Source organism: Lissotriton helveticus, chromosome 3_2 (assembly GCF_964261635.1).
Source record: "Lissotriton helveticus chromosome 3_2, aLisHel1.1, whole genome shotgun sequence".
In the NCBI taxonomy this organism is placed as follows: Eukaryota; Metazoa; Chordata; class Amphibia; order Caudata; family Salamandridae; genus Lissotriton; species Lissotriton helveticus.
The window spans coordinates 467,765,124-467,786,390 of NC_136062.1; the positions used below are offsets into that span (position 1 = coordinate 467,765,124).

General features: G+C 47.4%; 1 protein-coding gene across 5 annotated transcripts in view; it reads right to left on the reverse strand.

Annotated features, from left to right (window-relative positions):
- LOC144826067 (astacin-like metalloendopeptidase) overlaps window positions 1–21,267 on the reverse strand; it is a 551,078-nt gene that overhangs the window by 135,577 nt on the left and 394,234 nt on the right. For all 5 annotated transcript variants that reach the window (XM_078684377.1, XM_078684375.1, XM_078684378.1 and 2 more), the window contains one exon: window positions 13,312–13,427. In XM_078684377.1, coding sequence (XP_078540503.1) covers window positions 13,312–13,427 — 116 coding nt within the window. The remainder of the gene's footprint in view (window positions 1–13,311; window positions 13,428–21,267) is intronic.

Consider the following 21,267-nt stretch of genomic DNA (forward strand, 5'->3'; position numbering starts at 1 on the left):
ACTGTGGCCACCGATTGAGGCAGTTGAAAAAGCTTTCCTTGTGACAGATTGCCTTCCACGCCCCACCAAGACAGATCCGCTGCAGCTTCTCTGGAGATCCTCAATGACTCCCTGAGATCTCCGTTGTGCTGATACACAACGGAGCGGAGGCACCACTGGAGCGCCCTCATGTGCCAGCGTGCATTGTTGACCAACAGAATGCATGAAGCCATCAGACCGAGCAGGCGAAGGACCTTCAGGACCGGAACAACCGCTCCATTGTAAAATAAAGGAATCATCTCCCGTATGTCGTGAATCCTTTGAGGGGGAGGGAATGCACGACATACGGTTGTGTCCAGTACGGCACCTATGAACAGGTTGCGCTGGGAGGGCACCAGGTGAGACTTGGGCACATTTATCGAAAAACCCAACCTGTACAACAACTGGGTTGTCTCTCGCAGATGATGGAGCACTCTCTCTGACGACTCCGCCTTGATCAGCCAGTCGTCCAAATAAGGGAATACTGGAATCCCTGATCTCCAGAGATGCGCCGCCACCACTGCCATCACCAACGGAAGGACCGCAAACTGGTAGTGCTGCGATCCCACCGTAAAACGGAGATACCTCCTGTGCGACTTCAGGATTTGGATATGAAAGTAAGCATCCTGCAAGTCGAGTGACACCATCCAGTCTTCTTCTTGCAGCGCCTGAAGAACCTGAGCAAGGGTGAGCATCTTGAATTTCTCCTGCTTCAGATAGAGATTCAAGATCCTGAGATCCAGGATTGGACGAAGCCTGCCATCCTTCTTCGGAATCAGGAAATACCGGGAGTAGCATCCCTGACCCCTTTCCTGCTCTGGGACCAACTCTATCGCACCCTTTCTTATCAGAGTCAACACTTCCTCCTGCAGAAGTGACAGATGTTCCTCGGAGCAATACCCTTGGCAAGGAGGGAAATTGGGAGGGAATTCCCGAAAGGGAAGGGCATACCCATTTTCTACAAGATTGAGAACCCAAAGATCTGATGTAACCGATTCCCAATCCTGTAGAAAATGGGTAAGCCGGCCCCCAACCGGACCCACATGATCCTGAATGGCGGATCTAGGGCCGCTTCTCAGGGGCAGGGGGGTTTGAGGAAGTGGAGGAGGAAGAGGCCTGACGTCCACGAGGACGTGCTCTCTGCTTTCCCCTATATGTCCTATACAAGGAGTTTTGCTGCTGCTGCTGCTGCTGTTGGCCTTGCCGAAAATTCCGAAAGGAAGAGCGACCAAAACCCCTGAACCTTCTGCCAGTTGAAGAGCCTCTCATCTGAAGACCCAAAAATTTAGCAGTCGCTCTGCTATCCTTAAACCTCTCAAGGGCCGCATCAGCCTTCTTCCCAAAAAGGCCTGAACCATCGAAAGGAAGATCTAACAATGTCGCCTGAACATCAGCCAAAAAGTCAGAAGATTTCAACCAGGCGGACCTCCTAGTAGCGACAGCAGTGCCCATAATGCGCGCCACAGAGTCTACAGTATCCAGGCCGCTCTGAATGACCTGGCGAGCCGCCGCCTGAGCGTCAGAGATGACTTCCTCAAAATCCTTCCTGCTGTCATCAGGAACTTTTGGAACAAGAACACGCAAAGAATCCATAAGTGCGTGCAAATACCTCCCCATCAAGCAAGTGGCATTTGATGATTTTAATGCCATACTGGCAGAGGAGAAGGACTTCTTTGCCACATGATCCTGCTTCTTCGCCTCCTTCTCGAAAGGAACCTGAGGGAAAGCGCTAACGTTCTTTTTGGAGCATGCCGCCTGAATGACCAAACTCTCCGGTGAAGGGTGAGAGGTTAAAAAAGGCAGGATCCTCAGGGGCAACCCTGTATCTTCTGGCTACACTCTTAGATACAGCCGGAGCCGACAAAGGTTTTTTCCACACTTCCAGAATGGGCTATGTCAGAGCATCATTAAAAGGAAGAAGAGGTTCCACCACTGAACTCGGAGAATGTAATACTTCAGTCAGAATATTAGACTTGAATTCTGCTGTAGGCAAAGTCAACTTAAGGAGACTGGCAGCCTTCCTCATAATTAAATGATAGGGCTGAACGTCCTTAGAAGGAGTACTAGAGCCTGAGGGTAACTCCCACTCTGGAGAAAAATCCAGGCTTCCTGCGTCTGCCAACTCCTCAAAAGCATCTTCATCCAACTCACCCTCTTCAATGTCAGATTGTGAATCCAAAAACCTCCTTTCATCCAGAAGGCGTTGAGCCTCTCTTCTGGATCTCATCTTGACACGCTTTGCCACCGGATCCACCACCGGCTCCGACGGATTCGGAATCGACGTCGGAATCGAACTCGATGGCTCAGAGGGACGTGTTCAAGGACGACTCGAAACAGGCGAAGCCGGAACCGGCGTCGACGGCTTCGGTGGAGCTGGAAAATGCCACAGCGGCGTCGGAGCCGGCATGCAAGGCATAAACGGAGCCGGAGGGTAGGAGTGAGGGACTCCTAAATTAAAAGCTAAGGGACCCATGGGACCCGAAGGTGCACCAGAGGGGTACCACGCCCTCGAAAATACTCCGTACATTGTGTTGAGAAACGCAGATGGGTCCTGGGGTAGGAAAGGGTGGTTGAAAACCCTCAGGCCTGTCCTGAGGAGAGTTCGGATTCGGCTCACCTAAGGGCGCGGAACCCTCATCCTCAAGAAGCTCCTCCTCATCTCGGGCCGGAGACGGCACCGGAGACGGATTCGGAGACGGATTCGGAGCCGGAGTCGGAATCGGAGCCGGAGACGGCGCCCGCGACTCAGAAGGAGAGGCCTCACCTTCAGGTTCTGGATCCGAAACTTCAAGAGTCACCACCTTCGAACGTACCTTCTTCGGTGACCTCGACCTCGAACCCGACTCCTTACCAGAACAACGTCGGGACTCATGTCTCCTCTTCTTATGTTTCCTCTTCTTCGAAACATGTTCAGAAGCCGACTTCGAGGATGACCTCCCCCGAGATCCAGACCTCGACCTCGATCTTGACTTCGACCTCGCCCTTCGAGAACGAGACCTCGACGACTTCTCCTTTCCAGCTTTCATCTTAGCCACCAAGAGCTTCGCCTCTCTCTCTCTCAGGGCCTTCGGGTTCATCTTCTTACACGAAGAGCAGTCATCCACATCATGGTCCGAACTCAAGCACCAGATGCAGTCGCTGTGAGGGTCGGTGATGGACATCATTTTCCCACATTCTCTGCAAGGCTTGAAGCCGGTCTTTTTTGAAGACATCTTCGAAGAATAGGATACAGAGAATCAGAAAAAGGCAACAATATAGGCAACAAAGTATCCGTTGGCTACAGAGATTCCCGATAACCGTTAGCGTCGATGACGCGGAAAAAAGGGAACTGATGTCATCGCGCCGGCGTGGGCCTATTATAGGCGTCGGTGACGTCAGCGGAGTCGCAAGCGAGGTCGTGTCTCTATGACGTCAGGAGTCCACGTCGGTGCGAGGCTACGAAAAAAGAATTTCCGAATGTTGCTGACGCAAGGGGATATTCACAAGGTGAGGAATCCACACGGCAGATGTATCTATCAGAAACATTCCTAAGAAGAGCTGTGATAGAAGCTTTTCCTCTCGTAGAATGGTCTTTAGGTCTACCTGATAAAGACCTATGTGCTAGCTGATAAGCCAGAAGAATACATGACACAATCCATCTAGAGATGGATCTCTTGGATGCTGCAAAACCAGTGTTAGTAGATTGATAAATAAACGGTCTGTCTTTCTAAAGTTTTTGTCCAGTCTAAATAAAACTTTAAGACCCTCTTCAAATCCAAAGAATGCAGAGCCCTTTCAGCAGAACTAGAAGCCTTTGGGGAAAAAGTAGGCAATGTTATGGTTTGGTTAATATGAATATCCGACACTATCTTGGGCAGGAAAGCAGGATGCGTCCTGAGTACCACTCTATTTGCATGGAAGACAGTGAACGGTTATTTACAACACAGAGCCTGAATCTCGCTAACTCTACGAGCAGAAGTAATGGCTACAAGAAATGCTACCTTCCAAGTTAAGTGTTGCAAAGAAGCTTTATGTATAGGTTCAAAAAGGGGCACCCATTAACTTGGTTAACACTACATTAAGCTCCTAAGGTTTAGAAGGAGACCTGACTGGTGGATACACCTTCCGTAAACCCTCCAGAAAATCCTAAAAAAGGATGTCTGAGTGGGCGATTTTCTGTAGGCTGTGATTGCAGCAAGATGGATTTTAATGGAATTAAACTGTAGACCAGATCTTGCGAGGTATAACAGATAAGGTAAAATCACCTGCTCCTGACCATGAATCGGGTCAAGATCATTATTTTGACACCACAGGAAAAAACGTTTCCACTTGAATCCATAGGATTTCCTTCTAGAAGGTCTTTTTGCCTCCTTTAGAATGTGCATACAATCCGGATTTAGCGGCAAGTGTCCATATTGGACGACTTCAGGAGCCATGCTGCCCGGCGTAAAGATGACAGATTGGGATGAAACACTCGCCCCTTCTGCTTGGACAGAAGATCCGGGCGACATGGCAACCTCCTGTGTGGCACTTCCGACAACTGAAGGAGATCTGGGAACCACCACTGGCGAGGCCACTCGGGAGCAATCAGAATCATCCTGGAGTTGGTCTTGTACATCCGGTTGATTACTGTCGATATCAACGGTGTTGGTGGAAAAGCGTACGGTAAGTTCTGATACCAGTCTATCAAAAGGGCATTCCCTTGCGACCCTTTCTGGGGAAACCTGAATGCGAAGAAGGGGCATTTTGTGTTTGCCGCGTCTGCGAACAGATCGATATCTGGTGTTCCCCATGACTGGAAAATACTGTGCACGACTTCTTCGTTGAGCACCCAATCGTGAGCTTCGACTAAGTCTCTGCTGAGATCGTCTGCCTGCGAATTGAGAGACCCTGGCAGGTGAACAGCTGTTATTGACAAGTTATTGACAAGTCTCTTGCTAGTAACCAATTCCAGATGGTCTGGGCTTCTAAGGACAGAGTCCTGGATCTGGTACCACCCTGCTTGTTTAGATAATACATTGTCGTTGTATTGTCTGTCTGCACCAGGATGGACCGAGTTTGTAGAGATGGAGCCACAGACTTTAGAGCAAGATGGACAGCCCTGAGTTCGAGCAGGTTGATGTGATATCCTTTCTTGAAATCTGACCATAGCCCTTGTACCTGCAGAGGGCCCATATGAGCACCCCAGCCTTGGAGCGAGGCGTCCGTTAAACAGAGTCTGAGTCGGAGGGTCCTGATGAAAAGGCACTCCTCTCATCAAGTGTGTTTTCTTCATCCACCACCTGATGGAATCTTTTGCAGACTGGTGGAGACAAATCCGATCCTCCCAGCATCCCGTTCTCTGCTTCCACTGATCTTCTAGGCACTGCTGCAGAGGATGCATGTGCAATCTTGCGTTTGGAACAATAAAGATGCAAGAGGCCATGGACCCCAGGAGAGAGGACACTTGCCGAATTGGACTGAAGAAGAAGATGACCTTTGGACTTGATCGATAACCACCTCTCCTCCGAAGGACACACGTTTTCTCTTTCTGTGTCCAGCAGGGCCCCCAGATAATGGATCCGCTGTGTCGGATTCATTATAGATTTCTGGAAGTTGACTTGAAGACCCAGCCTGCGCATGAGGTGGAGGCATATTTACAGATGCTCCTCCAAGAGAGATGGGGACGAACTCTTCATAAGCCAGTCGTCTAAGTACGGATATATGAAAATCCTTTTCCTTCGAAGAAAGGCCGCAACAACCGCCATACATTTGGAAAATGTTCTGGGCGCTGACTTCAGGCCGAATGGAAGTACTGCATATTGGTAGTGATGAGCAGATACTTGAAAGCTGAGAAATTTGCGATGTTTTCTGGAAATGGGAACATGAAAATAGGCATCTTTCATGTCGATGGAGCACATCCAGTCCCCCTGATATAACTGGGGGAAGATCTGATGAAGCTCTAGCATTCGAAATTTCTCTTTCCTATGGAATTGTTTAAAAGCCTTAGGTCCAGAATAGGCCTGAATTCTGCGTTTGGACCCTTCTTCCTCACTAGGAAAAACCGTGAATATAAGCCTTGATTTCTCTGCTGAGGAGGAACCTTCTCTATGGCTTTCTTTCCTAGGAGTATACTTGCTTCTTTTTGTAAAAGCTTCACATTCCATTGTAACATTTTCTTTGGAGGAATGAGAGGAGGTGGCTTTTTGAAAAGGAGATGGTAACCGTTCTGAATGATACCAATCACCCACTTGTCCTTTGTCAGTTGCTTCCACTCGTTTAAGAATGACACAATGCTTCCTCCACCGGAGTGGTCCACGGCTGAGGAGGAAGACTCCCTTCATTGCTTTTGAGGTTGTTTGGCAGCAGCAAACTGCTGTCTATTTCCTCCTCTTCCTCGTCCAGGGCGACGCTGTTGGAACTGCGATCTCTGTTGGTTCTGGCCCTGGTTTTGCGAGGACCAATTTGTTTGTTGACTCTTTTGTTGAAAAGGCCTCATGTCGTAGGGACGAAAAGTTCCTCGACGTTTAAATTCTTTTTTCTTCTCTAGGCCTACAGCCTTTAGAGTATCCAACTCTACCTTCATTTTTGCCATCTCATCGTCTGCGTGAGACCCAAACAATGTCGACCCATTGAACGGCAAGTTGACCATTTTCCTCTGGGCTTCAGGTTTTAGTCCAGTAAGACGCAGCCAAGCTGAACGCCTAGAACAAATCCCATGCGCATAGCCATGCGCTGCAAGATCCGCAGAGTCGGCAGCTGCACTAATACTTTGATTAGCGACCAAACCTCCTTCCCCTACAATCTCCAGGAAATCTTTTTGATCTTCTTTTGGAAGCTTGTCTGCAAACCGAGCCACAGAGTCCCACAAAAGGCGATCATAACGGCCCAGTAAGGCTGCCGCACTGGCCACTCTCATCACCGACCCAGCAGTGTTACACATCCTCCGACCTAAGGAATCCATGCTCTTACTATCCTTCTCAGGTGGAGCAGAGGAAACAGAAGTTGCAGAATACGCCTTCCTGGCTGCTGCCACTATAAGGGAGTCTGGAGGAGGATCAGAACGTAAAAATAAAGGATCCTGGTCAGGAGCCTTATATTTCTTCGCAATCCTAGAAGGGCCTGAACCCACCGTGGCTGGAGTCAAGAAAGTTTTCATAGCAGGCTCCAACAAACCAGGAACCAAAGGCAGAAGAGGTCTAGCAGAAGTCTTGTGATGCAAAGTCTCAAAAATGACAGACAATGTCACTTGGAGAACTGCCATCACAATGTTGAACTTATTTGCTCCACGACATAACACATCGCTAAAGGTGCCTAAGTCATCCACTGGAGATACCCTTGAAGGGGGACTTGACGATATCGTAGGAGAATAGTCTCTATACGAACTTCTATTCGGAGATGACGATGAAGAAGATGATGTAGGAGACCTACTTCGCCTTTCAGGAGTAGCAGACTTCTGCTGTCTGCGTTCTCTAGAGCGAGATCTCCCTCTTATCGGAGACCTAGAACGTGATCTCCTAGGCAACACAACCTTCTGAGTATCCGCAACTCTCATACTAGTTAGGTTAGCGGTTGGTTGCATTTTCCAGTGTCGTAGGCTTTCCAACCATCTCGGTGACATGTTTATCGGCTGTGCTGCACGCTCAGGAGAGCCCTCCGGCGAAACTTGCACAATCTGAATTCCCAGTGAAGATTTGGAAGACCTTGAAGAGCCACTCCGTTCAGATCGTGGTGAGCCAGATGGAGTTTGTTCTCTGGGATCTAGTTGCCTTTCCTCTGACACCGACTGCCTTGAAGTCGAACCAGAGTGCGCCACCACCGAAGAATCCTGGTGCGCAACTTTTTCCTGCTGATCTTGAGGTGTAGAAGTCACCAAAGGCCGTGGAATCACTTCAGACCTCGACAAAGACCTATGGGAGGTCCGAGAGGCTGATCTCGAATGTGTCGATGCCGACCTTTTGGCAGGTGGGGGAGACTTAGCCACTGATACTCTCTCTTCATGTCTCAAGCCTGAAGCATGTCTAGACTTCGAACTACGTCTCGATAGAGACTTCAATCTCCTCTTCTTTTCATGTCTGGATGCCGCATCATCCTTCGACGTCGATCTCACTTTATTTTTCGACGTCACTTTTCTCTTTGACATCTTTCGTCTTTCCTTCGACGTCCACCGTCGTCACTCCTTCGACGTCGACTGTCGTCTCTCCTTCGACATCGACTGTCGTCTCTCCTTCGACGTCGAGTGCTGTCTCTCCTTCGACGTCGGCGTCGAGTGATGCCTCTCCTTCGACGTAGAGTGATTTTTCTCCTTCGATGTCGAACTCCGTACCCCCGACGTCGTTCTTACCGCAACAGACACCAGATGTCTTGACGTCGAGAGACTCTTCGACGGCGACTGCATCGGCGTCGATTTCTGCCTCACCAGTGATGTCCTCGACGCCGATGGAGCTTTGTCTTGTCTCAGCGTCGATAAGCCTGAAGGAGATCTCGACGCTGAACGAACCTTTTTCGACGTCGACGCTTCCTGAAGACGCTTTTTCTTTGTTGTACCTTCAGGAGACGCAGATCTTCGACGATTTTCACGAGAAGAGGGCCTTCCAAATGATATCAAGCTCTTAGGCCCCTTTCCTTCTCTCTCCAAACAACCTAGAAGCCGCATCTTCTCCCTTTCTCTCAGAGTCCTGCTGGAAAGGTGAAGGCAGTGATAGCATTCTTCCACCTTATGAGAAGACAAACCACACAAACAGACTGTGGATCAGTCTTTGACATTTTCTTCCCACAGTAAGGACATTTATAAAATAAAGGTGGCATAACTGACTAAAAAACTCCAACAGTTTAGACAGAAAATGAAAGCAAACCGCCACTAGAACTAAATCTTGTCAAAAAAGACAGGAAAAAAACAAATTTTGACTGAAAAAAGTCAAATCTAGCCAAGCTCAAGTTCCAGGTTCCTCACAGAACAAGCCGGAAAAAAGAACTGACTTAACTGTCACCTGTGGGGCATGATGGGAGCAGGGTTTCTCCTGGAGGCCTTAAAGGCAAAGTGCTCAGATTCTCTGGGGCCTTAAAGGCGAGGTGCCAGTCTGATTTTCTGTACACAGACATTTTTTCATATGCAGCCTTGTTAGGCTAATTGCCTTTTACAACAGATTCTTTGATGAAAATAAAGGGTATTTATGTTATGAAATGCATTTCTGGGCTCTAGCCTGTTTATTGCATTGGTGTATGGAGTATTTTCATACTGCAGAAAGTGTATAATAAGGTCTTATTAGCCTATACATTATGTTGGGCTGCATATTATGGTGTTATACATGTATATGTGTATATTTTGGTTTAGTACTATGTACTTATTATTGTATATTTACACATATATATGTATATTGTTATATGTTCCGGGTTCCTGCTCACGGGCGGAGATAATTCAGTGCTTATGACTATTAATGAGTATCCCCTGGAAGAGAATTTGCAAACCAGGTGGTGAGAGCCGGGAGAACATTCTGCCGACGCCTCGGCATGGCTATGTCTCGGGCAGTGCTATCACACCACAGGATTAAGATTTCGATGGGAGTCAGGACGGATTTGAGGGTCTGGCAGATCTTTTTAACAGAAATCAATGGAGTATCCTTGGACTTTGTAGAAGACAGTACGATCTGGCAGGTGAAAAAAAATTCTGATGCAGCAGGGCCCTCTGGCTTTGGTTTATTTTAGGATGGTCGATGGTGGGCGGAACAATGGCCGACCACTGGTTGAGGCAGGGCCGGAGCATAGCTTTCTTGGAGTTTATTTCATTGTGGTGGCGCTGGCAGTGTGAGGTCCGGAATTTCAGAATAGGACGGTTTTGTTCCATGTGGACAACATGACAGTAGTGGACCTAGTAAACAGGCAGAAAGCAAGAGACCTGAGGGTCTTGCAGATGTTGCGTAGTTTCATGTTGAAATGCTTGAGATTGAATGTAGTTTTTCGGGCAAATACATTCTGGGGGCAAGTAATGACATTGCAGATGCCTTGTCTTATTCACAGTGGCGGCGATTCCAACGACTGGCACCTGGAGCGGATGCATGCAAGTCTGAGCTGCCGGACGGCATCTGGGCCTGGGGGGAGTGAGAGTGATATGCCTGGTTGAAAAATCTCTGGCGGAATCTACACAGCGAAGTTACAGGCTGGCATGGGCTGAATTTGAAGCTATCATGGGATGTGCTGTAGATAATGGAACATATCAAGTCAGGACACAGAGCAGGGAGTGATGAGGTTTGTTTTAAGTTTTATACGACAATCGAAGGGAAATTGGCAGGGATCTCTTTCTACAGCAAAGTGTACCTAGGTTTTGATCCGGCGAAGAACGCGATTCTGAGTAGGATGCTAAAAGGTTGGGGACGCGAACGGAGGGGAGTGTGGGGAGGGAGCTCCGAGGGAGGCAATAACGTTTGAATTGTTGGAAGGTTTGCTGGGAGTGTTGCCCAGTTGTTGTTATGATGAATATGAGGTATCAGTATTTTGTTTATTCATGGCTTGGATGTTTTTGGGGCTTTCAGGGTTTCGGAATTGATGGGTACAGGGCAGCAGGCAAGAAGAATGTATGATGAGGTGAGATTGGGTGGAGGTCGACTGGTGATCTTGCTGGGTCATTTCAAAACGGATCAGGCTGGGAGGTGTAGATGGGTCTGTTTGAAAGAGAGCTGATGAAGTGGTGTGTGCCTGGTGCAAGAATGGCGGATTTCCTAGCAAGGGCAGGAAGGCCATCAAGAGGAATCTTTTGTCATGTGTCAGGTAACAGGCTGATGGCATTTCAGTTGTTGGCTGTGTTGCGAATGTCTTTAGTGCACTTGGGAAGGGACCCAGCTAGATTTGGCACTCATTCTTTCTGCATTGGCGCAGCTACAGCGGCGGTGCGTTTAGGTTGGTCCTAGGACAGAATACGCCACATTGGGAGATGGAGCTGCGAGAGATATGTGCACTAGTGGAAAAAGGGGCTTGGTGGGGGGGAGGTAGATGTAGGAGAAAAAGGGGAAATACTATTTTTGCACTAATACATTTTCTCTTTTTGCAGGTTATGTCGGCGGCCCAGGAACTAAGACGGTTACCTGGATCGTAGGACACTCTTTTGTAAATTGGGCACCCTAATACGCAGATCGGCAGGTCTACGGGCGTAACCTGGGTCTGAAGCTATCATGAGGTGCATTGGTGGGGTAAAGGCGGGATGCGTTTGGGGGCTTTATTGCTGTGGCTGACAAAGATGGTTTCACAAAGAGGCTGCCCCGCCTTGTTGGTCCTACATTTGGGCAAAAATTACTTGATACAATTGGCAATTTTGCAGAACATGCAGAGGGATTTGGTAGTGATAAAATGTAATCCGACGAGGACATGCCTAGTCTGGACAGAATTTGTACCACATAAAGTGTTGAAAGAGGCGGTAAAACATGCATCCATGGAAAAAGCCAGCCAAAAGTTGAATATGGCCATCAGGGTTTTTTGTCAAGCCAAAGACATTAAGGTGATTGCTTGTGTTGGCCTAAAGTTAGAGGAAACATTGTTGTTCAGGGATGATGGAGTGCACCTTTTGCAGGTTGGTGATGCCTATTATATGATGGAGATGCGAGACTCGATCAGTAGGTTGTGGAGTTAATCTATTTCGTGCCACAAGGAAGACAATGAGTGAAGCAAAAGGTGCACAGGAGAGGGGGGCAGGTAACCGCCCTAGAGTGGTTACCTGGTTGGCAGTACTTTGGAGGGGTGAGGAGTCACAGACGGGCACATCCACCCCTCGGAGGGGGGGAAACAGGTAAACGATGGGGGTGTGGGATGCAAGAGCGCGCCAGCAGGAGATCCAAGGGAGGATATTGAAAGATAAGTGAAGATGAGAATGGAGAGATGGAGGAGGTTGCAGAGTGAAACGGGATGAGAGCACCTGGTGTTAGGGTTGAGGATGGATAGAGTGAATGAAGGGGTTGCTGATGGGAAATGTTATAGTTATTGATGTTTGGTTAATGTAATTTGTTAACAACCTTGTCCTAATAAAACGGCCTTTTACACTTCAAGTAACAGCATGGAGTGTGCCTATTGTACGATGTGGGCCCCCGGTGAACTAGTGTCGCAGACCAGTTTTCCCCCGGGGTGCTTCATGCAGAGGCGGAAGAACAAGTTGGGGAGGGGGTAAGGGGCTTGGACAATGGGAAGGATTAAGGGTGGGAGGAGGGCTCTTCCTCTTCCTGCATCTGGTACCAACGGGAAAGGTTGAAAAATGTAGTCCACCCACCCACCCTACAAGTTAGGGGCAAGGGTAATGGGTCAGTTGAGAGTGCCAGTTTAGGACAGGTTGTAGGTTTTAGGATTGGCAGTGCCTTGGAGGGGTGGGGAGTCACAGACGGGCACATCCACCCCTCGGGGTGGATGTGCCCGGTATGTGGGGTACGGGATGCAAGAGAGCGCCGGCAGGAAATCCAAGGGAGGATGTTGAAAGATGAGCGAAGACGAGAATGGAGAGATAGAAGAGGTCGCAGAGTGAAAAGGGATGAGGGCAACAGGTGTGAGGGTTGAGGATGCATAGAGTGAACGAAGGGGTAGCTGATGGGAAATGTTATAGTTATTAATGTTGGGTTAATGTAATTTCTTAACAACCTTGTTCTAATAAAATGGCCTTTTATGCTTCAAGTAACAGCGTGGAGTGTGATTATTGCGTGATGTCTAGTCCAAGCTCTCCAGAGGTCAACTGGATTCAGATCAGACTTCTTGGATACTCACGTTTGCATACAATGTACGTAAATGAACCTCGGTAGTAACAAGGCTATATTTTTTCACCCAAAAAACATTTGCTATTGGACTGTGTAATATTGCCATCATTGTAAGTGATTAGTGATATTGTGGACTCTCTTAGAGTTTCCTTTTCAGTGTCAACACTGAATCAGACTGGAAATGCCACCGGTGACTAGTGGGGAAAAGACAAACCGCGATTTCACTCTGTTTACTTCTGGTGTTTCAATGTGTGCTTTTTAAAAGAATTAACAGGCTGCTTGGAAGACAATTGGCATCGAAATTATTCATAGACCCTCGCACAAATTGATTCACTGTCCAAAAGGAAATGTTATCTGTACCCTTTAAAGATTATTAAACGTCGACTCAATATTTGAATAGAATAAGACAGTTCTCATCCGATGTTTCAAAACATGCCCCTTCACTGGAGTTAATCCAAGTTAACAAGAATGTTTAAAGGGCAGGGTTTGCAGAGTGCTTGAGGCCCAGGTCTGGACATGCTTGTGCACAGATGTGCACAACCATTGCTGGCAGCAGTAGCGCCTTTTCTCTTAGGCACGAGCATCTTGGATACCCAGACATTGTGGTCACCTGGTTTCTTTGGAGTCGAACCAGCCACAGGCAGCTGGCATTGTTGGCGTAGTTCTCCGGGTGGTTAGCAGAGGCCAGTGATCCATTGGCACTGGTGAGCAGGGTGCTGCAGAGATCTGGAAAAAAGGAGAGGGCATTATTGGAATCAGGCATCTCCAGAAAGAAACTCATTAACCAACCCTAGCCAGATGAAGCAGCTGCAGGGAGACCACTAGCAAGCAGTGGCGGCCGGCATGATTTGCATGTGGCAGGCGAGTACAGGTGCGCGGGGAGGGGGGTGATTCGGGAAACAGTGTACAAAATAAAAATATATATATATCGTTAGATACATAGATAGCTAGATAGATAGATAGATAGATAGATAGATAGATAGATAGATAGATAGATAGATAGATAGATAGATAGATATAAAATAATAAACTAAACACTTACCTTGCCGCGTTCCCGGGTCCCACGTCTCTGCTCCTGCTCTCCTTCTCAGGACGCACAGCCAGGCTCCCCTGACCAATCACAATGCTGCAATGATTGGTTTTGAGCGTCCTGGTTGGATGCTCAGCCAGGGAATGGGGGCCTGGGCATGATCTCCATGCAGGCTGTACTGCAGCCTGCATGAAGAATGGGGAAAGTGTGCATGACTGGTTTGGGTGGCTCAAGAGGGCGGACCAAACAGTCACTGCGCACTTAGTAGTGGGCAAACCACTCTTGCTTTGCTCCGAGGGCAGAGCAGCCCGCCCACCCGCAAAGCAATGAGCACGAAGCATAAAATGATAATAACGCAAACAGTGTTGTCATCATTTCCTGTTTCTACTACCACTGCTGAAAAGCAGTGGGGCGACGCTCCTCTGACATGGTGGAGGGGCACATGTGTCATAACCTCCCTTAAAGCAGTAATCTCCTTGTGCCTACCGTGCTGTACATCGTTGCTCTGACTGGGGCCAGTTGAAGTACAGTAGTAGTATCTCCCTTCTGCCAGGCTGCTACAGCTGCTTGTGTACTGTTAACAGCTCACAGTCAGAGCACTACCCTGCCGCTGTTTGGTGGGAGTACCTTTGCATACCCACAGTATTGTGGGACACTTTTGCCTTGAGCTAAACTTCTACTGCAAGCGTTTCTGCACTTACACCGTTGGCTGTTCCACACTTCCACTACAGATTACACTGCACTTCTACTGTTAGCTGTCCTGTACTTCTACTCCTAGCATTTCTGCACTTCCATTGTTAGCTGGCCTGCACCTCTTTCTGCTAGTGCGTCTGCACGTCCAATGTTAGCCGTCCTCTACTTCTAATTATAACATTTCTGCACTTCCATTGCTAGCTGCCCTCTACTTCTACACATATCATTTCTGCACTTCCATTGTTAGCTATCCTTTACCTCAGCTGCTAGTGTATCTGCACTTCCATTGTTAGCTGCCCTTTACTTCCGCAGCTTGAGTCTGCACTTCCAGTGTTAGCTGTCCTGCACTTCAATCATTAGCTGCCCGCTACTTCTACTCATAGCATTTATGCACTTCCATTGATAGCAGTTCTTTACCTCAGCTGCTTGTGTGTCTGCACTTCCACTGTTAATTGTTCCTCACTTCTATCATTAACTGTCCCGTATGTCTACTCATAGCCTTTCCGCACTTAAACTGTTAGCTGTCCTGTTCTTTTACTCATAGCATTTCTGACCTTAAAGTCTGCAGCTAGTGTGTCTGCACTTCTATTGTTAGCTGTCCAGTACTTCACTCATTAGGTGTCCTGTACTCATACTCAAAGCATTTCTGCACTTCCCTTGTTAGCTGCCCTGTGCCCCTGCTGCTAGTATATCTGCACTTCTACTGTTTGTTGTCCTATACTTCTACTCATACCATTTCTGCACTTCCAGTATTAGCTATCCTGTACTTCTACTCAATGCATTTCTGTACTTCTATTTTTAGCTGCCATGTACTTCTACTCATAGCTTTTCTGCACTTCCAGTGTTAGCTGCCCTGTACTTTTACTCATAGCATTTCTGTACTTCATTTCTGCACTTCCACTATTAGCTGTCCTGGACCTCTGCTGTTAGTGAGTCTGCACTTCCACTGCTAGCTGCGCTGTACCTCTGCTGTTAGTGTGTCTGTACTTCCACTGTTAGCTGCGCTGTACCTCTGCTGTTAGCCTTCAGCACTGTTAGCTGTCCTATTCTTCTATATTCATGTTTCTGCTCTCAGTTGAACACAGTTACTTATCTCCAACAACATCATCTTCCTGTAGTATTTTTAAAAACCTACACACTCCAAAGGCTCTACACTGGATATGATCATATCAAAAGTTCCTCACGAAACAGTCAATGATAACATTCCAGTAGACTGATCAGACCTCTATCTAATCCCCTTCACAGTGTCCTTTACCTGTATTAATAAAACCTCTGGTCCACCAAGAAATAGAAACTCTGCTTTAGGGACACAAGAACAACCAATATTAAGTCTCTTGCAACCAAGGCTTACCCGAAACTCTTATCTGTAGATCCCCAATTTTGCAGCAACAATGCTGCAGACAAATTTGAATAAGTACACTGAAACCTTTAGAATGAATTTGCACCTTTCAAGAGCAAGCACAGCATACCCAAACCTTGTCTACCTTGGTTCTCTAAAAGACCTTTATAAGGAAAGGAAGTACTGCAGAAAGCTTGAGAAAAAATAGAGACAGTCACCTTTTCTGCTGTGTCCGGTTGGGATGAAAACCACAAGAAAAAGACCACATCGTCAGAACCAAAGCAAAGCATATCCGATCCCTCCTGGACACAGCAAGAACAGACCTAGACCTAAGTAATCAAGCAACATTTCTTCTACAACCACACCTAATATTTTCTGAGGTCCTATGCCACGACATTGAGAAGTTCTTCCTCAAAAAAGTAAAAGCCTTAGATATGTACCTGGTGGCCACTTCTGACAATATAGTTGAGGATAAATTAACTTACAAAGCGCAGGGGTCCTGATCTTTTTTTTGCCCCAGTTTCAGTCAGAACTATTGGAAACCATTACTAAGGTAAAACCATTAACCCCTTCCGCGTTCATGACGAGCTGAGCTCGTCATGAGTTGTGCCGCTCGCACGCTCATGACGAGCTCAGCTCGTCATGTAACGAGGCTTTTTTAAAAACGCAGCGCGCAGCGGGAAAACCGCTAGCGCGCATGCGGTTAAACCACCATTCGGATACAACATTTCTATTGAACAAGGTACTTTCCCAGATTGTCTAAGGGATGGCCGAATCTTTCAAAAACCCAATAATAATTGAACCTGGATGACCTAAACAACTTCCGCCTGGTCTTTATCGTTCATTTCTTAAGGAAGGAGAAGGAAAGCTTCATAGCTTTGCACCTGTCATTTCATGTCCATATCATATAAATGACCTGTTTCCAATACAGCTTTAGACAGCAGGGGGTAGAAGAGGCAGCCCCGATGTTCTGCATCTCCTGATTAAAGACGGACTGCCCTGCTGCTATGTACGCTGTGCGACAAATGAAGTCTCCCTCAACAGCCACTGATTTCTGCTACTACGAGATGCTGAATTTACCACCTGAAGCGTCTCCATTAGTAGCTGTCTTCATTGGTGTTCCCCCACTAAGGGATGGGGAGGTGGAATCTACCACGGACCTTATGGCTAAGACTAACAAGTGGTGTTCGGACAAATGTTGCAGGGAGAACATTGCAGACAAGATTATCTACGCAAGGAGGGTGCGTTGGATTGGTAAACAACAGAAATCTACCCAAGGAGATTGCGTGGTAATTAACTTTAGCAGGGCTAACCTAGCGGATAGACTCTTCTGGGATGGCTCTGATATATCTTTAAAGGACCAACTGAGACCTGTCCCGCTGGGTTTCTTTTACCCTCCCCCCATTTGCACTATGCAAACCAGACGCCCCGAGAGCAGCAGGTTGGGAGGGCGCCTACTTCTAGGAGAGGGCAGGACCAATGTTCACACATCTTCACAATCCCTAAGGTGCCCAACTACCTCATCAACTTGCCATCCCCGTGACCACCAGAATGCCCGGGAGGTCGTGGGGTTGGCCACGGAAAATCGTTTTGCCCCCCTGTCGGGTCTGGAGGACATAGACTGACTATCAGTCAACCTCACACGTGCGACAGAGGAGGTAGGGCATCTAATTAATGATGAAGTGGGGGTATGTAAGCTACTTAGCTGGAATGTGGCAGGAATTAACTCCAAACGCAACGACAAGGAATGGATTAGATTTGTCTCTGGGCACAAGGTTATTGCCCTACAGGAAACATGGGACACTACCGCTAATTTTTGGATGGATGGGTTTACCAGCTTCGCTAAAGCAGCTACCCCTAGCAGTGTTGGTAGAGCTAAGGGAGGCCTCCTAATTTTATTTTCCCTAGAACTGAAAGGATCTCTAAAACAGATTAATAACGCCTCCCCCAATATCCTCATTTTTGAAAGGGAAATCAGCCCCTCCAGGAGGACATTATATATTAATTTTTATAATTCCTGGAATAGGGATAACAGCGATAATAATATTGCTAGGCTAGATGCTGTTTTAATGTCAGTCAGTCAGAATACACATCTTGATTCGGAGTACATACTATTGGGAGATTTTAATATTCACCCCTGCAAGCGAATGTGTGGTTCAAATAACAAGGAAGGGGGAGAAGGTCTCGAAGGTCCCCAATTCGAGCACACGACATCAGGCGAAGAGCTAGAAGATCTTCTGGCTAACTTTAACCTCTTTGAACCGGAGGGGGGTTCAAGAATAGCTACCTTTACGGGTACTGACCCTGGAACAATTATAGATTACATTTTTGTAACATCAGGTATCTTAAACAGGGTCATTACCTATCGCACAATTCCCTCCCATTACAGCGACCACAATCCTGTTATACTTGATGTAGCTTGGGGAGATTTTATGGGGCCAATCCCGGGGCCAGTAAAACCAGGGCATACCTTACGCACATCCGACCAGGGTAGAAGACTTAAATGGGCCAAGGTGGTTCCGGAGAACTTTTATGCGGAAGTTCTTCCGAAAATCGAGGCCCAGGTGGCGGTGTGCCAAAACCCAAATGCCCGGGACGGTGAAATTATAGGGGCCTTTGAGACTATGTGTGGGCAGGTCTCACAGGATCTTTTGGTAAAACCCAGGAAGGGAGTGTGTAACAAGCAGCGCAGGTTTGACGCTACTTGCTAAAAAGCACATAAATCCCTAATGGCAGCCTTGGAGAGAACACCTAGGATAAGGGCTGACATTGTCACCTTGAGGAAGAATTACAGGCTAGCAGTCAAGACCAGACAAGACAACATCAAAAGTGAAGCCAGGGAGAATCTCCTCTCCGCGGCCGTTCTAAAGGATAGCAGGCAATTCTGGGAAATAATCAAACAGCCATTCTTCTCTGATTCAACTAATGATGTCATGGACTGTGTTATCTCGAATGACAAATGGCTGGCCCACTTTAGAAAGGTGTATGGAGACAACGAGACAGCTAGTCAAGTATGACCCCTGGTGGCCCCGGATGCCGCTCCCATCCATTTTAAAAGGTCTGAGGTGGAGAAAGCTATTTTGGCCACTACTAAGAACAAGGCTCCTGGACCTGACGGGGTGCCGGCTGACTTTTATATACTCGCACCCAAGTTATGGGCGGGGGTCTTGGCTAACGTCTTTACCGCCTTTAATGGCAACTCCATACCATCCACCTGGGTTATCTCTACCATCGTCCCCATTTTTAAGAAGGGCCAGAGGGACAATCCCGGGTGTTACAGGCCCATATCCCTCCTGGACTCTGCAGTTAAGATCTTAGGCAGAGTCCTTTTGGTCAAACTGAGGGATAGTGTAGAGGGTTGCAGGGGCTGGCCGAAATTCAGTACGGGTTCAGAGAGAAGAAAGGAACGGTCGAGCAATGCTCCAACTTACACCTGTTGATCTCGAAATATACGGTGGCCAAGGAGGGGTCACTGTTCCTAGCGTTTATGGACCTCTTCTCGGCCTTCGACTTGGTGATCAGGTCTAAGTTATGGACCACCCTCCTGAAGATAGGGATAGATAAGGCGTTGGTCAAGTTCATGGCCTCTCTTCACCAAGAGCTTTTTGCTGCAGTTTGGGTCATTAATGAGGGAAGGTGTACGTCCCGTTTTAAGTCAATGCGGGGGGTCAGACAGGGCTGTATATTGGCCCCGTTGCTTTTTACCATCTATATGAATGGCTTGGGGGCCTATTTAGAGGATGTTGAGGGTGACGTTCCGTGTGCAGGAGCAGTTAAGATTCCCGCGCTCCTGTACGCGGACGACGCGGTGCTGATAGCTCGCACTGGTGTCTGTCTGCAACGTCTTCTGGACGCCTTTGGCACATTTATGGACCAGCTAGATTTAAAAATAATTACGAATAAATCCCATACCAAGGGTCGTGGGGCACCAAAGTAGCAAGGGGAAATCTAAAATCTTTGAATGTAAGGGCGAGGTCGTCACCAGAGTCTCTACGTTCCCCTACCTGGGGGTTCTTTTTGATCAGAGGGGATCTTGGGGACCCCAGGTTAGGGTAAAGAGGTTGGCGGTGACTAGATCATCAGCAGCCCTCATGGGATTTGCAGGCAGGTTGTGTGCAAGGCTGATGGAAGCCCTTCTGAAGATTTATAAAAGTAAATCAGTTGCTCTGGCCTCATATGGTTCACCCCTGTGTGGTTACGTAAACCTGGAACCAATTCAGAAGGCGGAAAATAGAATCATACGGACCCTCCTGTCTGTCCCACAGTCCACACCGACTTTTTCCATACATATGGAGGTGGGACTAGATTTCGTCACTGATAGGCTGAACATGGCACCCTTGATCTTCTGGCTAAAGACTTGGCTCAATGAAGAACTGCCCCTTAATCATAAGATCATGGCTGATGTCATGTCTTTGGACCATTTTAAAAGGGTGCCATGGTTGGCCTACTTGATGAAGTCGTTCTCAGACCTGGGACGACCAGAACTCTTTACATCCCCCCGGGACATCAAGAATCAGGACATTGACTTGATCAAGAAGCAATTCATGGGCAGGGCAAGAGCGTGTCGCGAGGAAAAGGAACTAGTGAAACCGGCAGTGAGGAGACACTATCTGCTGGTAAATTCATTTGCACTAGCACCTTACCTTGGTTTAGTTACGATTCCATTCCATAGGTTTCTCCTGACTAAGTTTAGGTTTAATTTGTTACATTTTTATTTGGGCAACTTTAAAACGTGGGAAAAACCTGTATTAGCCCCCCCCTGTTGTTGTGATCACTTTTCTGTTCAAGATACCATGCACTTTGTTATGTTTTGTGGGTTTTTCTTAGAGCCTAGGAAAAAATATCTGTTACCTGTTTTAAAGGAGGCTGGCTTCACACAAGTGAGACCAGCCCTGCTCTACCTGCAATCATTGTACAACATACGCATTACATTCTGTATGGCCAATTTCCTGGTGGCAGCAGCCAGAACTAAAAAAACACATCAGGAGAATGGGCCCTTTTAAATTGCGTTTAATCATTGTAGTTGAAATTTGTACTTTGTACAACACTAAATGAACTTAATCTGCTTTTTTATGAACCTCATGTACGCACTGACTTGTATGATACTGTAAATAGTTTTTATTTGTATGAAATGTTTTTATCTCTTTGTATGATTTTTAACTAAATCGAATAAAGATATTTTGACTGACTGACTACTACGAGATGCTGTGTCCATGAGGAAAAACTGCATTCCAGAGCTGTGGCGCTACCTGAACCGAGAACCTGAGTGCCTGAGGGGAGAGTTGGGTAAGAGTGTTTTTTTTAACTGTTGTGGGCTGTTGCCATGCCCTCTGCCTGGGGTTTATCAAAGCTGGCCGCGTGGCAGGTTGACTCAACTTTATTGCCACAGCCATCTTGAGCACATTATTTCTCTGCCACTCCATACAAAATGACAGATGTCCGATCACCCAGTTAAACATAGACACTGGAAAGAGGACTACGCTGCTAGCACACACGAAACAAAC